Source organism: Ciona intestinalis, chromosome 7 (assembly GCF_000224145.3).
Source record: "Ciona intestinalis chromosome 7, KH, whole genome shotgun sequence".
Lineage (NCBI taxonomy): Eukaryota > Metazoa > Chordata > Ascidiacea > Phlebobranchia > Cionidae > Ciona > Ciona intestinalis.
Window position 1 is genome coordinate 2,818,777 of NC_020172.2, and position 17,851 is coordinate 2,836,627.

A 17,851-nucleotide genomic window follows, 5' to 3' on the forward strand; every position below is an offset into this window, starting at 1 on the left:
GATCATGTTTAAACAATTAACAGCGGTCCATGGGAGTCGTGAGGATACAGTTTTATAATTCTATATATTTTATTGTAGATACCGAACTCGGTCATGTGTTGGAAACACACCAGGTTCCTTGGGATGCCCAGGAATACAATGGCAATCTGAACCTTGCTATGAAGATTGCCCTATACGAGGTAAGTATGGTTGCCTTATATAGATTACATAGAAATAAATATACCCTTAGCATACAGTTACACATTGTTACCTACTTAGAATTTTTAGCTAATCACGTTTTGTGTTTGTGCGACGCCTAATAGCTTAAAATTTACTGGTTGTTGTGTACCTATAGAATAAGCAAATATTTCTAAAAAGAGCTTGTATAAAATGTACCTTACTTTTTCTGTAAGCCACCGGTATTTTATACAGAGCGTCAATGGTCTCCTTGGGGAGCATGGAGTGCATGCGACAAATCTTGTGGTCCAGGTACTCACTCAAGAGTAAGGTATTGCCCAGAAGGCGGGTGCAAGGGAGAGGTATTAAACTCGGGATCTTGTGAGGCCCAAGCATGTCCATTATGTAAGTTTCAAGACATTGCTTTTATTTTAGGTAGGTCGTGGGGCCTGGGATTTAGACCAGAGTTGGCCCATATATCCTCTAGGTCAGAGTTTAGCCAGTATTGCCGTAGATTTAGTGGGAGAGCTGGCTCTATGCAAAAGTCGGGTGATATTATAAATACATACTATAGCCACACTAAAGTAAACTTGGATGCATTACATCAAGTTTAATTTATTGTTGTAGTTTATTTAGCCCAGAGATAATGGGTTCAAGGCTCGCCGCTGCTACAATTGTTGGCGTATGTTTCTTTGGATGACAAGACTCTTAACGACAATTGCTCCAACCCAGTGGTCACTAATGGGTTATCCAAAATTATAAGCAGTACAAAAATATATATATAAAAAAATCTTAAATACTTTTACCATCTTAAACTTAGATTCAGACGGCGGTTGCTTTAAGGTCAGCGAGCCTGGTAGTTATCGTGGCAACAGAAACGTAACGACATCGGGTGAACCGTGCAAACATTGGAACCAGACTTCGTATAGGTACGTATAGGTAGTAGTACAAAAATAATCATTCTGAATCGATTTATATAGTATACTGTGGGGTAAGATGTAAAACCGCAAGCACCTAAATTCTATGTTTTTCATCGTGTTTTAGTTAACAACGCTCTTTTAAAGTCATCTGCGGTTATGTAATTCTGTAAAAAATATTTTTTTTCCTAACAAATAGGACGAGAAAATAAAATAAAAAATGTACCGTCTTACCCCAACCTACTATATACACTGGTCTTGCCGTTATTGCGTTACTGTATTTTGAAAACCGTTGTATCCAAGAGTTTTAATTGCCATGTTATCTGAATTAATGTATACTGCTGGGACAACTTTTTTATTCTATTTTCTTTCCCATTTAGCAGTAAACCGTATCCTCACGACTCTCATTGAAAATTTCAATTGTTTAAAACACGATCAAGGTATTAGAATAATATGTGCTAAAGGTGTCTCATCTCCCCCCAGCCTACTATATTAGTTACAAAAGACCTGGTCTTACAAATAAAACATCGTCATAAAATATTTTTTATGTACAATCATGCGTTGCAATTTAAGTTATTATTTCACGCAGAAACAATACAAATTTTCCAAACCTGAACAACAATTATTGTCGGAATCCAAACCGATCAAGCGTCCCCTGGTGTTTTTCTGCACTCACGAATCGAAGTGAAACTTGCAACGTTAGCATATGTAATACGGGTGAGTATACGGTTCCGCCATCTCCGTTTATAACCTATTAAGTACTTTATAACCAAGTATAGCAAAACTGATAATCTGGCACAAGGTGTATGTACACCCGTGTTTTACGAATGTCGTTTTCTGGCCATGCGAGAATAAAGTATAGTAGTTATGGTAAGGATGGCCTCTATAGTCACAAGTTACCGTTGTGGACGTATATGTGTCCTTTGGCAAGACACTAACTGGTCCAACCCAGTGGTCACTAATGGATTGTTCCAATTATCAGCCATAAATTAAAATTAAAAAATTAAAAAGTTACATACGGGGTAAGTCGTAAGCGGCCACGAGGTGTGAAACAGAACACCGGTGTTATAACGAATTTCGTTGCCCCTCAAAGCGAAGATAAAACAAGTTATTCATTTACTTATTTCTTCTAGCGGCAACTTGGAGCGACTGGGCACCCTGGTCCGCATGTAGTAAATCATGCGGTGGAGGTTTACAGTTTAAATCCAAGTATTGTGTCGCGGGTACTTGGGGACAAGGAAACTGCAAAGGGCCATTTCTCAGTGCAAGACAATGCAACGGACACATATGCGGTAATTGGTTCTAAATATAGGCAAGATTTTTTATTGTATGTGAAAGTAAAATGCATCTAACAAACGTATTAGTTAAAATTTTATTTTCAAACTTTTTTTTACTTAGAATAAACCCATAAAAAAATTAACTTCGACGCGTTGTGGTGCAGCGACAGTAGTTATACCACAGCTGTTCTCGTTTAATCGTAGCAGCATTAAACATCGTTCCCAAGTCATCTGGGCCAGAAGCCGTCTGCTAACCACTTTTCCATTGCGCCGTACTAGTTAATTTTTTTTCAAAAACCTTATCTACTTTTTTTTGTTTTTGTTCTACATATTTTTTAAGAATTTGCAATTAATTTTCTTTATTCTCGGTATTTCGTAATAAATCGAAATTCTCGATCTTTTATTCCAGATTACTCCGGAGGACCTCCCCCTCTTCCACTTAACTTTATTCCTAACCTTAGTTTTGTGAACGACACTGGATGCGTTGACCCAAAAAAACCTCAAACCTATAGAGGCATAGCCCGTACCACTGTATCGGGGAAGACATGTCAGTTTTGGATGTCGCAATACCCAAACAAGATCGCTTACCCGTAAGTTGTATTACTAAACTTTCATTTTCTCATCCCATTTGGTAGCAAACAAAAACATTTAAAGAATTATATACCGTATCCCCACGACTCCCATAGACCGTTTTTAATTGTTTAAAACACGGACAGGATATTAGGATATTATGGGTTAAAGGTGTCCCATGTTTTCCCGCCCTATACTATATTACTTCTTGTAATCACTCTTTTTTAACAGGGGAGCTTTGAAGGTTCGGTTACAGGGCTTGAGGGAAAACTACTGTCGTTCTACAAGCTCCAATATGTGGCCTGGGTGTTATCCAGCATCGTTTGGAGACAAATGGGAACCTTGTGCTATCCCTTTGTGTTCTCTAGGTAATGTAATATTTCTTGTATATAATACTGTAGGATAACATGAACACGTTGACATATAATATCCCATATTTCCGGATAGCGTGTTTATTACTCTTTTTTAGAGTTGTGAAGATACGGTTCTATATTCTTTAAATATTCATTGTTTACTGCCAAATGAAACGAGAAAATGAAAATTATCCCATCTTACTCCAAACTACTATAACTGTAACTACAACACAATCGTTACAAATCGAGATATATGTTTAGTTTGTAAATTTTGTAGCGCTGTTCTGTATGGTTGAGGTCCTATATACAGTTATGAAGCACGCCATGTAATAAGATTCATGGCATATATAGTTGGTGCATTGCTGTAACACAATAGGAATTTTGTCTAAGATAAGTGAGAACTTTGTTTATTGTAGAAACACTGATACCATAATTTGTTTAATGTTACATATGTGGTAACTCGTAAACGGGCACGACGGGTGTGAAACAAAACAACCATAATGAAACTGCCGTTGCCTCGCCACGCGAGGATAAAATAAGTTTCAATCATTTATTTATTTATTAATTGTGTTACAGGTGCTGCTAGAATTGAAGAACCAGATTGTTACTACGCTCGTGACCGTATGTCGTATCTTGGTACAGTAAACGTTACACGAAAAGGAGTTGCTTGTCAGAGATGGGATACATTTACACCTCATATGCATAAGTAGTAAGTCAGCATGGAAATTTATATGCACAGTCAGTAGTACTAATTTGAATGTCGTAGTTTTGAGACAGTTAAACCTAGATTGCAGTATTTTTTCGAGATAACCAAATAAATGAATGACTTTTTTTTTTGCTCCTCGGTCACGATATCGAAGGTCATATAGTATTTAAAGCGAAAAGACAATTCGTGACAGGAAAACGACATTCGTTGTTGTAAAACGCTAAGTGTGTAAAACAGTACATATAACCTACTCGATAAAAGGCGTGTTCGTTGCACCCTACAAGCAATGGTACTTTACGTGTATGTTAATGCGAAGGGAATCGTCCAACTATATGAGTGCTAGATTATGGCCAGATTTTTTATCACAATTCGCACAATTAACTTATTGTTACGGAAGCTTTGGTTATATATTATATATAGCCGCGGTAATTTTGAGTATGGCTGATATATAGTAGGGTGGGGGTAGATGGGACCGATTTTCATTCTACATTCACATCCAATTTAGTAGTAAACAAAGAACATTCAAAGAATTATAAAACCGTAACCTCGCGAACCCGATGGACCATTGTTAATTGTTTAAAACACGATCATATATTTGGATATTATGTGCTAAAGGTGCTCCGGTCTTTCCCACCCTGCTATATAATATTTAACATTCTTGCACGTTTAAATTAGGTTTTCACTTCGTTTGGCATGATTGGAGATTTTCTATCTCAATGTACCTCAAAATTTTGAAAGCAGTTGATCAATATTGATAAGTTAATGTTATTTGAGAAACTTTAATTGCAGAGGGAAATTTTCCGCGTTTGGTCCAGTCGTTTCTCCCATTGAATACTTAACTTTATTTGGCAACTGCTGTTGCTGCTAAAAATTATATAATTTAAAAACTGCTTTTCTGGTATAAAATCAATATTTTATATGTTTTAAATTATGTATATAGTAGGGTGGGCGAAGATGGGACACTTATTCGTTCCATTTTTTTCGTCCCATTTGGTAGTAAACAAAAACACATTCAAAGAATTATAAAACCGTATCCTCACGTCTCGCATAGCCCGTTGTTATTGTTTAAAACACGATCAGGATATTTGGATGTTATGTGCTAAAGGTGCCCCATCTTCCCCCACAGTACTATATTAGGTATTTTAGATTTTTAAACTGCTTTGATATAAAATACGACGTATTCTTTATGGTAACTTAAAGCCTCACCATAAGTCTGGTCGTATAGTCTGATCGACAGATGAAACGATTTTGTTGGAATAAATCCTACATGTTATTTAATGCCAGAAGAGCGGTTTCAAATTAAATCTGCGTAGTTTTCCATGCTGTGGGAACTCCTAAGCATGCACGAGGTTTATGAAGCAGATCACCCGTGTTTTAATTACCGCCGTTGCCTCGCCACAAAGCATGAGTTTAAATGAGTTACATTCTTTCATTCATTCAAATATTACCATTTTAACCAAACAAGTAATAATATATTTGCCCTTGTCTTAAGACCCTTTTAAATTGCAAATTATATTATAGTAGTCTGAGCAAAGACGGGACCTCTTTAGCACATAATATACAAATATCCTGATAGTGTTTTAAACAATTAACAACGGTGTATGGGAGTCGTACGGTTGCAGTTTTATTACTCTGTACATGTTCTTTGTTTACTACCATCTGATAATACATATCTTTATTCATTCATGTATTCATCCATACTTTTATTTTTGCAGCATCGTACCTTTATACCGGTACCTAGGCGCCCACAATTACTGCCGTAACCCAGATTTAGATGCACGAGGTCCATGGTGTTTTACAATGGACCACCACAGAAGAAAAGATTATTGCAAAGTACCCAGATGTTAATATTACAGTATCGTATTCAAATTTTCTGTACAGCAAAAACGCAGACGCAGTTGTTATTTTAAACTTTTGTAAGTTCTTAAGTGTTATATTGAATAGCAGAAATTGGACAGCGGTCTGTTTTACTAATTTTTAAAACAAGTATCATGCTATACTTTCGTTTTTATAAAAAATGTGATCTTGTCAAATCGCATGCGCCTATAGTTATAGCACTGTTTAAAAAGATTTCTTTATTCCAGTTTCAGAACTGCTGTATGTATACAATCGGTGCAGTTTTATAATCCCTAAAAAAATATTACAGTCTGCAGACTGCAGTCTTATGTTACTAGTACGAATAGTTATCGTACAAATGTGAAATATAAATTAACTTATATAGTAAAACGTTCATTGTGCAAAAGAGATCAATAAGCATATATAGGTATATGTAGCAAAGTGGGGTAAGACGGGACAACTTTGGCACACAATGTCCAAATATCCTGTCTGTTTTAAACAATAAACAACGGTCTATATGGTAGTCGTGAGCATACGGTTTTATAATTCTTTAAATGTTCTTTATTTAATACCAAATGGGACGAGAAAATGGATTGAAAATGTGTCCCATCTTTTCTTACTCTACTATATAGTAGGTTGGGGGAAGATGGGACACCTTTAGCACCCAATATCCTAATATCCTGGTCGTGTTTTAAACAATTAACAACGGTCATGAAAGTCGCGAGGACAAGGTTTTATAATTCTTTGAGTGTTCTTTGTTAACTACCAAAATGTACGAGAAAATAGAATGAAAAGGTGTCCCATCTTCCCCCATCCTCCTATATAAATGAAACACAATTATATTCTTTTGTTCATATTATACATGGAAGAGTTTTTTTTTTATAAAATTACGCTATAAACTCTTGGAAATTCAGTTGGCTTTTCAGTCCAACTGAAATCCAGTCAAATTGATTTAAATCCGCAACAAATACGCTGCAATTTTAGCAACCAGTGCCAAACGGGCAGCAGTAGATAAGTGATCGATTTTATGTGTACGCCGTTCTGCTGGTGGTAGCTGTAGCCGTTTAAAAAACGCTTTCCAACAGATTTTATCTGGTGCTCAAATAACATTGTTGGTTATTTGGTTAATGGATTAAATACCTAATCTACCGATTGTAGATAGGTTTTTTTAAATAGATGTTTAGTTAACGAGAGAAATGAGGTTATTTGTTTGTGTACCGAGATGGCTAAGAATAGTAAGCAAGCATAGTTAAGTGTTTGTGTGAAGCGAGTCGACCCCGCGCTCTCTTAATATAGCAAGCGTTTTATCTTCTCATGTTTCCGGGGCATTGGATTGCTTTTAGTTGCAGCTATAAACACCCCGCATTGTAGTAAGGCGGTAGGCAGGCCTATAGCAACTCGACCGCAGAAGTAGAAACATGAATGCAACTGTTGAGAATGGGATTGAAGTGTTGCTGACAGAAAGTAAGTAAAATATAAAAAATATGAATAAACATGAACAAAACTATATTGTTGCCCGCTATATGAGGATAAATAAATATGAACAAATAAATAAATAAATGATGAAAAATATAAATAAATGTAACTTATTTATCCGCATATAGCGGGCAACAATATAGTTGTTGGTGTCTGTACACAGTATCCGAAATACGTCCGTTTTGTCCGAATTTCGTGCCGCATGCAGAATTCGAATACGGCGCGAAAAATGACTACTGTGTACATAGATATCCGACAAAATATTTCCTCCGAATCGTATACGAATTCGTAACCCCGGATACTGTGTACATCCATCTTAACACGGACGTTCTGTTTCATACACCTCGTGTACGCTTACGAGTAACAACACATTTAACTTAATAGCAGAACCAACATACAAAAATAAATCCCCTTTATTAACATGTGTTGTAATTGCAGTGACATAGATATTCTATTAGCACATAATTCCCAATATTTTCTGGCCATATGTTTTAACAATCAACAACAGTTATTTTAAAACTCACGAAGATTCGTTATATAATTCGGTAAAACTTGTTGTTTATTACCAAACTTGACAATAAAATAGAATAAAAACATAGATAATTTGACCCCAACCTACTTTACACTCATTGTTTACCATTCATTGTTTCAGCGCATGATCCTTCATTCGCAGTCAAAATGTCAATCTCCGTGGCAGTTGGATTTTTTTTTGTTTTCGGTTCCACCGGGAGTTTCTGCACCATTGTAGTGATACTTAGCAACAAAAGCTTGCACACAATTGCCAACTTCTTCATATTGAGCCTGTGTGTATCTGACCTTACTTCTGCACTCGTGTGTTCCCCTCTATGGTTGTATAGAAGGACATGGGGTTACAATAGATGGCAATGGGGAGAGTTTTTATGTAAGTATCTCTCTCTCTCTCAGAACACCCGTGTCACAACGAGTGTTGTTACTCCGCCATAAATAAGTTACACCGATTTAATATTATTTATCATTATAAAATTTGTATCAAAAATTTTCTATCCTTTTTAATAGGCAAATTCTATTGGGTGAGCGACTTAGCAACAAGCTATGTTACTTCAATGCACATTCTTTCCTTCGCCGCATTGAGGTTTATAGCAGTAAGACGACCTTTCCAAATCTCGTCAATCTCAAAACGTGTGACTCTAATGTATATAACCTCCTTATGGCTGTTAGCCTTGGTACTTGCTTTACCGCTTGGGTTTTTCATGGGGGTGCAGTATGACAGGGGTAAGTTCGTCTCTAAACTGTAAAAAATAGCAAATAAGGTTAGCATATTACTGTGGGGTAAGATGGATACTGAGTATAATGTCATATATTTTCGGATCGTATTTTTAAGAATTCATGTTCTTTTGGAGTCGTAGGAATACGGTTATATAATTCTTTGAATTTTTTTGTTTGCTACTCTTTTGTTTATTTTTTTGCATACTTTTTGTTTGCTTTTTTGTTTGATACTTTAAAAGAATGAAAACGTTAACCGACTAACCACAAGCTACTATGTTCATATAAAAATATATTTTCAATGCGTTAAGTAAGTGTGGGTATAACATATAAGCTTTATTACATAACGCTAGTGTTCCTGCCCAGGCGTAGAAACTTAGATATAGTAAGGTGGGGGAAGATGGGACAACTTTTCGTTCTATCTTCTCGTCCCATTTGATAGTAAACAAAGAATAATTAAAGAATTACAAAACCGTATCCTCACGACTCCCATGGACCGCTATTATTTGTTCAAAACATCAGTATATTTGGGTATATGTGCTAAAGGTGTCCCATTTTCCCCATCCTACTATACAACAAAACTTTTTTACCAGAAAACAATTTCACAAAATTATTTTATTTCCCTATATTTTAGCCACTCACTCAGTTGGGGATTCTTGGCCCTCATGTTCCATGTTAAACGACAACAAGGGCGGGTGCTGTGTGTCCAACTACAGCGTTTATTTCTCTATCATCAACCCCCTTATGTTCTATGTTCCAGAAGTTATAATAATCATACTCTCGGCAACGATTATTTTCACTTTGTTGAAGAAGCGACGGTAAGCGAGGACACGTAGTGTAAACACGATAACAGGTGTATTGGGTCACTGCGGTTTAAATTATTGAATTTAATAATATTGATAGGTCGCCTGTACTGTGTCGTAAAATGAATACTGCTTTTATACCGAATGCTTGATACATATTTACATAATGTGTTAGATATTGGATTGAATGTACAGTGGGATTATGTTTGGATATTTAAATCATTAGTCTGGTGTGCTTTTTGGTACCTAAACACAGGACAAAAGAAAAATGCATTTATCAAATTGAGAGTAAATCGAAATTATTTAAAACAGGTGGAGACGTCGTTTTATAGCGAGGAAGAAAAACACGTCTGTATTTGCGTCAAAGCCGATTCCTAGTGTGGAAGATGCAGCAGTTAATGTGGGAGCAGTGAGTAACGTAATTCAAACTGCAATCACACCGGTCACGCATAGGTTTCGGGGTCTCTTCATACGTCAAAGCAGTGTGCCGGACTCAGTTACTCAAATGGAGAAATCTACATTTGTTCAGCTTACGCTTATAGTCGTGTCTTTTATGATTGGGTATATTCCTTTCACAGTTTACTGTGTATGGGCTTCTACTACGCCAGAAGAAGCAAAGGGCAATAGCACAGATTATTGGTTCGGTGCAGTTTCTTACCTCTGCCTGAGATTTAGTGAGTGTTTAAATCCGATAGTTTACCTCCTGGGGTCTTCTGCTCTCAGAGACGCAACGAAACAGCTTTTTCAAAAGTTCAAATGCACGAAAAATTAACCAGAGTTTAAAATTTATATGAAAGAACTGAACTTTATCGTTTCATCATTTAGTTAAAACGCTCTGAGATGTACATTTTGAGATTCAATTATTTATTCAGTTTAATTTTTTCCCTGATTCTATATCAGTATCTTGCTAAAAATTCACTGTACGTCAAGAAATATTTAGAAACGGAACCAACAACGGCATTCTGGAACGGGAGAATGGCCTATAGCAACGCTGGCATTATCTACCCCTGTTATTTGGCATCGCCTATTGGTCTCAACTCAGCATGCCTTTTAAAAGTTCACGTTCCCACCACTCAAAAGAATGTGTAACCTATTTTCTTTGAACTATGATGTCAAAGCCGATGCCTTTAGCCCATACTGACCTTATACTTGCGTTTGGACATTGCGGGAAATTTCTGTTGTCCATTTTTTGTTTTCCAGTTGTTTTTCGCACTGTACGTAATACACCTCACAGATAATTTATTACGTACCGGATGTGTCACTTTTGGGTCGATATTTTCCGCTTCTCGTTCGAATCGTAATGTTGGTATGTAAACATACTATGACGTCATTACACGCGATCGCTATATTGCGTCACACATGGCAAGCTAGAGTGACCTCGCTTAATTTGTGTTAAAACCCCGCGGGAGGAGCGCTTATCAACAACGGTGGCGAGCATTCTTTAATTACCGTAACTCGTGCTAATTCGACACAGTTGCGTTTAGTTTGTCAACGCTGGTAGTAAAGCGACCGCAGTATACAGCAGTTTTTAAGCGAGGTATCTTTTTTCGGTATTATTTGTTTTATGAGTCAAAATATTTGAGATTTTTTACCAGAATTTTCGTCCAGTTACCCGAAAAGTCCCGTATACGGTGGACAGGTGCCTGTTACCGTCCAGGAATAAACAAACAGGCATGTGTAAGCATAAGCCACAATCTTACTGCTATGTTTACCAATCGTAAAAAGGCAAGTTCTCAAAACCCACTACGTCACCTTTAGATAGTAGAATTTGAACTCTGTTTTTTTTCAGTCTCATTTCAGCTGATTCTGGGTCCGTGTATTTCTTGTATGTAGGGAACATTGTAGCTGTTAATATCTGTGCTTAAAATGACAACGACGATGGATATGGTTTCGCTAAATCTGACGGTCAGTACAATGGCAACAATACAAGGTAAAATAAATTTGTTTATTATTAATTCGTGTCTGTGATTACATTTTTAATATAGTAGGTTAAGGTAAGACGGTTCATGTTTTCATTCTGTTATCGTCACATTTGATAGTAAACAAAGAATATTTACAGAATTGCATACCCATATCCCCAAGACTCGTTGTTAATAGTCAAAAACACCCTAAAAATATGGGACATTATGTTCTATCGGTATCTATCAAGTCAAAACTGTATTTTTCGATTGTGTGTATGCTGTTTACGCCACAATTGTAGTTGACCGTGTATTCAGTTACATCTCACGTTAGACAGTTGATAAGATTTATAGACAAGTTATTCTGTACATTGAATAAAACAACCAGCTGCGGACACTTTTACGTTCACGTGTGATTTATAAAGTAACGAGTAACCGCCTGCAAAACTTTTACTGCGTTTATACGAACTGCTTGTTAGAAATAATTACCCACAAAGTAACACACATGGTAACTCGTAAGCTGGCACGAAGTGTGTATGAACAACCGTGTTATAACGACTGTCGTTTTTAGCCACGCGAGGATAAAGCAAATTACATTCACTCATTCAAACACACATTTAGAAATTTTGCTTTGGTTTTCCACAGTCGCCGTTCGAGATGATTTTGCGTCTATTGTAATATTAACGTTTCTTCTTATCTGTTCAGTGATTTCGTTGAATATAACGGCATTAGTGAATTCCTACTGAGCGAGTTCGGCCATCAATTATGCATGATAAGATTTCGTGTAAATCGTGAAATGCCTTGCAAAGTTAGCGTCGCAATGCAATTGTACCATCGTCGTATCTTTCCCTGCGTCACGAGACGTGGGCCTTTTATTTAAGCTGTAGAAATCGAACCGAAAGGCAAATACGACGTCCGTGTTTGCAAATTGAAATCGACTTTGAGTTGTACGTTTGATTAATTCTTTCTGTTATATCACGGCGCGTTCAGCCTCCCCCCAAATTATGTCAATACTTCGTTTTCTCTGAGTCAGAAATCAAACTATAGCGCTTGGCACTGTTGGCATAGGCGTAGTCGCAATACATGTTTTGCAAAAAATAATTCGGACTAAGTCTCGTAAAAATTAGAAAATTTAATTTTTGTTAAAGGAAATTTAAAATTCAAAATATTATTTACTTATTTCGAAACTGTATCAAATTGAATTTAATTTTGGGAACAGATAATATAGAGTATATTTTATTCCTTCACCCTGGGAATTAGTTGAATGCACACTTCATTACACCGTGTGTACCATGTAAATATAGCATGGACAGAAGAGTAAAAACATGTTGTTTGACAACGAATATATATTTTACATAATTAAGGTCATGAAAAAATAATTACCCGTGTGTTAAAGGCGCCGTATTAATATTTACCGTCAATAAAATATTTTTGATGATGCTTCTCACGGTATTACGCCAACTTTCTCAGATTATTTAAATAGTCCCTTAGAGTTGAGTGAATAAGTGAATGTAACTTGCGTATTTTCGAGTGCCGGGGAAAGACAGTCGGTGTTGTGCTGTTTGTGAGTGATCTTTTAGAGATGTAACATATAGCGAAGTGGGGGAAAACGGGACACCATTAGCACATAATATTCAAATATCCTGATCGTGTTTTAAACATCAATTAACAACGTTCTATTGGAGTCGTAAGGATGCGGTTTATTTTTTAAATGTTTTTTATTTACTATAGCAAATGGGACAAGAAAGTAGCATGAAAATATGTCCCATTCTTCCCTACCCCACTACACATGTAATTTATAGTTGTGATTGCCTTCCGTGGGATCGCACCTACATAAAACAGACTATTTAAAAACTTACACCAACCTATTTTATTTTTAGACGATAACTTCCCTTCTTACACGTCCAACATTGTGATTTCTGGCGTCATCGGTACATTACTTCTAATCGGGGCTCTTGGCAGCTTTTCCACGATGCTCGTAATTCTCATCAATAGAAGTTTACATACTAAAGCAAATTTCTTCATATTCAGTCTCTGTGTCTCGGACCTCATCTCTGCATTCGTGTGTTCCCCACTATGGTTGTATAGGAGGACATGGGGGTTTGATAGATGGCAATGGGGAGAGTTTCTATGTAAGTGGTTTTTATATTAGTGTGGGGGAAGATGAGACACCTCCTCATTCTATTTTTTATCCTATTTGGTAGTAAACAAATAACATTCAAAGAATTATCAAACAGTATTCTCACGACTTCCACATACCGTTGTTAATTGTTTAAAACACGATCAGGATATTTGGATATTATGTGCTAAAGGTGTCCCATATTTCCCCGCCCACTATATGTATATGGTACCGTACGTCAAATACGTATTGAAGTTACATTGAAGCAAAATATTTGCAATAAAGTAAAATATATATTTAGTAGGGTGGGAAAGATAAGACACCTATTAATTCTATTTCTAGTCCAATTTGGTAGTAAACAAGTAAACAAAGAACAACACGACCAGGATATTTGGATATTATGTGCTAAAGGTGTTCCATCTTCCCCCACCCTACTATATAGTACGTTGGGTAAAATTGGGGATGTTTTTATTCCGTTTTCTAATTTGGTGGTAAACAAAGATTGATTTTATAATTATATAACCAAAACCTCGTGTCTCTAAAAAACGTTATTAATTGTAAAAACACGATGAGGAAACATAGGGTTTAGCTGTTATAACGATTTCTATTTTATCTAACAGTACTACGTGTTTGATGAATTTTGCAAAAAAATATGTTTGAAAAATTTTTCATTTTTTTTTTTCTAAAGGGTAAAAATAATATAGGAAACTGACTAACTTTTCCCTAAATCCCACTTCGCGTACTTTGGCATATAGAACCTCACTCAAATAAAATTAAATGCCGATTTTCGCATGCCACCTTTACACGCATTTAACATCCACGCACTGTTTAACTTTTTGCAAATCACGCCCGATTTTTGTTTGCCTTTTACCAACAAAGGTGTGAAAAGACAAGTAAATATGCGGGTTTGACATTTTCTTTATGTGGCTGTCATATGTTCTGTGTCTGGCAATTTTTTATCAGCAGTTCTGATTCCCTCTTTATTCTCCTTTTCAAATTTCTGCAAAATGTGTTTAAACTTTTGGACCCCTTAGTTCCCAATCTGTAAGATCTTAAGTTCACGTTGTTAACATTGCACCCCTTCCTATATTTGACAGGTAAATTTTACTGGGTCGTGGATTACGCTACTAACTACGTTACGTCGATGCATATCGTCGCTTTTGCTATTTTGCGCTTTGTTGCCATCAAGCGGCCGTTTTTAGCAATGAAGATCTCAAAACGAACAACGTTGGTTTTCATTTGCGTGCTCTGGGTGGTAGCTATCTTATCAGCGTTGCCGCTTTACTTTTTAATGGGGGTGGACTTTGAAAGATGTAAGTTTTAATCATAACATATAGTTGAGTGGTGGAAGATGGGACACCTTTGGCACATAATATCCAAATATTCTGATATTTTAAACAATTGACAACGGTCCATGAAATTCGTGAGAATATGGTTTTATAATTCTTTGAATTTTCTTTGTTCACAACCAAATGAGACGAGAAAATAGAATGAAAAGGTGTCCCATCTTCCCCACCCCACTATATTTAATTATATAGTGCTGTGGCTATATGCTGGATATCATTAGCACATAGTTTCCCATATTTCCCAACCCCCACAAGAGTCTTGAGAATACGTTTTTTCTTAAGAATAAAATTTTGTAAATATTTATCTTCGTGTGGCCGTGTAACGGCGGTCATTAGAAAACAGGTGTCTTGTTTCATACACCTATAGTGCCTGCTTTTCGAGTTACCACATATGTAACTTTGTGAGAGACTGTGTTTATTTATTTTTTAATGTAAAAAAACTTAGAACCTATAAGTGACCACTGGGTTAAAGCACAAGTGTCTTAGCCAAGGACACATACACGCCCAGAAGCAACTTGTGGGAGGCAGACGCTAAACACTGCGCCCCGGCGTCATATTTTAATTTGTTTAGTATTACCATAAACTTCCATTTCAGCGTCCCGAGACGTGGGTAGTGCATGGCCGTCATGCTCCATCGACAGCAGAGATGGATGCTGTACCAATCAATACAAGATATACATCGACATCTTAAATTCGCTCATGTTTTTTGTCCCCGACATCTTGCTCATTGTTATTTCGCTGATGATCGCAAGGTCTTTAATAGCACGAGACAGGTATGTTAGGACCTTTAAAAAAACCCTCCTTTTCTTTTTGTTATGGCAGGCATTTTTGGTACGCAATAATACTGAGGTTTTATATAGTTATTTAAATTGTCTTTGTTTACTACCGAATATGACGAGAAAATAGAATAATAAAGCGTCCCATCTTTCCCCAACCAGCACCATAAATTTTATTAACAACTTTTTACACTAGCCTGTTTTTTTTATCAAAGCTCATAGTTTGTGCACTTTATAAATTTAATTTTTACTTTCATTTTTTTTATCAAATTTTTCCTCTGAAATTATCCTGGGGCCTGAAATTCAATCTTTTATTTAGGTTTCTGCAGCGTTATACCTCTAGCGTGCGTTCCAACAAAGCAGTGCTGAAGGAACAGGTCTCTAAAGTCTCCACAATATCCTCAAGCAACTTTAACATCCCTGACTTAATAACCAACCACTCTGCCGTAGCTGATGCAACCAGTATTACGGACAGTGACATTGAGAAGGCAGACACCAGCGATGCGCGATGTCACCAGCAAGTAACTGACGTGTCTTACAGCAACAGCAGCCGAAGAAGGCCAGTTCAGCAGCCTGAAAACGACATGTTAATGTACCATGAGATAGGTACCTTTGTCCAACTTGGTTTAATCGTAGTTTGCTTTATGATTGGGTATTTGCCTCAAACTGTGTACCTAATGTATTCAACGAACACTCCAAAAGAGTTGAACACGTACTACAGCGATTACTGGTTCGGTGTTTTTTCCTACCTATGCGTACGCCTGAGCGAATGCATGAACCCTGTTATGTATAATATGGGCTCCAGTAATATTAGAGGCGAAACTGTCAAACTTTGGCGGAAGGTGTTTTGTTGTAATTGACACCAAGAGAATCTTGTGTGTGACCCATGACCTATACTTAATGTATTGGGTAGGCCATGTGTGACCATACTCACACTACAGATACACGGTACAAACCTACACGTTACAAGTTAAACTATATTTAAGCTGCTTTGCAAAAGTCAATACCTATCTTTCCTTTCTGTAAAATTCAAAATTTTCTTTAATTATTGATACATTTTATATATCACCAATTGTCCGAAATACGACATCCCAAATTAAATTTTACGACTCGGTAAATATTTTTACACGTTTTGTTTGCACAAGTTTATGGTCTTCTTCATAAAACACAACATGTAATAACACCAGCCTTTATAGCCCTTGTATTCCGTTATGTAAATGCCACTGTTAACTAAAAAAGTTCAGGGTAATCAATTTCATGTTTCCTTTCTTTTATATAGGTACGACAATATAATACGGTGGGGTAAGATGGGTTACTGTTAGCACCTAAAGCCCATATTTTCCGATCCGGTATAAAACAATTTAACAAGGCTCTTTTTGAAGCGTGATGTCATAGTTAAATAATTTTGGAAATATTCTTTGTTTACTAACAAAAGAGATGACTGTCTCATGTTACCCTACGGTATTATGTGTAAATAATATAGTAGGGTGGGGGAAGACGGGACACCTTTAGTAGCCTACATAATATCTAAATATTCTGACCGAGTTTTTATTCAAATAACAACGGTCTGTGGAAGTTCTGACGATACGGTTTTATAACTCTTTAAATGTGTTTTGTTAACTACCAAATGAGACGAGAAAATAAAACGGTGTCCCATCTTTTCTCACTCTCACTATATCTTTTACTTTATTGCAAATATTTGTATCATTGTTACTTTATTACATGTTTTTTTTTAATGTATGTGCACTTCTTTCGTTTAATTCTTCTACCTTTTAAACATTTAATAAATGAATATACGCTTGTACACCGCTTTAGTATCGAGTCTCGCCCTAAACCAGTGTTTCCGAAAGCCGCGGATAACCAGATCACGCAAGGAAAAGAACAAAAGTAGAAAAAAACTGGAAACACGAATTGCAATTTAGAGCGTTTTTAGCGCTGATTATTCCCTCCGCTTTTTCTGCCTTGTTGAAAAACCAGTGTTCACACAAAGTATTTAGATTTAGACTTGTACGAGAAGGGAGTTAAAGATATTAGTTCGCACCAGATTTGAACAACATGTTATAGAAAAATGCTGAAAGAATGAAGTTAAGTAATTTTTTATTATTAAACTAATTCTGCATTGTGATATTATACTAATACCCTGCATTATTATTTTAACACTGTTATAACACTTTTAGTGTCTTAAATTGAGAACAAATACGTCTACAATAGTATAGCGTGATATCCATTGAAGAAGAGGCCAATAATGAACTTAAACACAATCCAGCAGTAGCTTTTATTTTAATAGTTTTCGAATTTCGGAAATATAGGTATACAATTTGGGTCGTTTGAAACGCATTTTGCTTGTTTCATAATTACGTCCACAATATCACGGAT

The 17,851-nt window shown here is 36.3% G+C and overlaps 3 protein-coding genes across 12 annotated transcripts in view; all 3 read left to right on the forward strand.

Annotated features, from left to right (window-relative positions):
- Positions 1–6,205, forward strand: part of LOC100186383 (plasminogen-like) — a 17,920-nt gene extending 11,715 nt beyond the window's left edge. For 7 of the 10 annotated variants that reach the window (XM_026835267.1, XM_026835261.1, XM_026835264.1 and 4 more), the window contains 7 exons: positions 977–1,085; positions 1,663–1,790; positions 2,207–2,365; positions 2,760–2,940; positions 3,152–3,288; positions 3,850–3,982; positions 5,695–6,205. In XM_026835267.1, coding sequence (XP_026691068.1) covers positions 977–1,085; positions 1,663–1,790; positions 2,207–2,365; positions 2,760–2,940; positions 3,152–3,288; positions 3,850–3,982; positions 5,695–5,827 — 980 coding nt within the window. In that variant the 3' untranslated portion in view covers positions 5,828–6,205. Of the gene's footprint in view, positions 1–78; positions 180–411; positions 562–976; positions 1,086–1,662; positions 1,791–2,206; positions 2,366–2,759; positions 2,941–3,151; positions 3,289–3,849; positions 3,983–5,694 lie in introns of all 10 variants that reach the window. The other 3 variants (XM_026835263.1, XM_026835262.1, XM_018812699.2) reach the window with 3 other exon arrangements.
- Positions 6,206–6,900: 695 nt separating this feature from the next.
- Positions 6,901–10,577, forward strand: LOC104265847 (growth hormone secretagogue receptor type 1-like). Its single transcript, XM_018812375.2, has 5 exons — positions 6,901–7,279; positions 7,944–8,192; positions 8,327–8,542; positions 9,168–9,351; positions 9,649–10,577. Exons 1-5 carry the CDS (start codon positions 7,234–7,236, stop codon positions 10,106–10,108), a joined length of 1,155 nt encoding a protein of 384 aa, XP_018667920.1. The 5' UTR covers positions 6,901–7,233; the 3' UTR covers positions 10,109–10,577.
- Positions 10,578–10,712: 135 nt separating this feature from the next.
- On the forward strand, positions 10,713–17,045 carry LOC101242550 (neurotensin receptor type 1-like). Its single transcript, XM_004226216.3, has 6 exons — positions 10,713–10,873; positions 10,932–11,266; positions 13,115–13,366; positions 14,451–14,666; positions 15,295–15,472; positions 15,795–17,045. Exons 2-6 carry the CDS (start codon positions 11,203–11,205, stop codon positions 16,333–16,335), a joined length of 1,251 nt encoding a protein of 416 aa, XP_004226264.1. The 5' UTR covers positions 10,713–10,873; positions 10,932–11,202; the 3' UTR covers positions 16,336–17,045.
- The last annotated feature ends 806 nt before the right edge of the window (positions 17,046–17,851 follow it).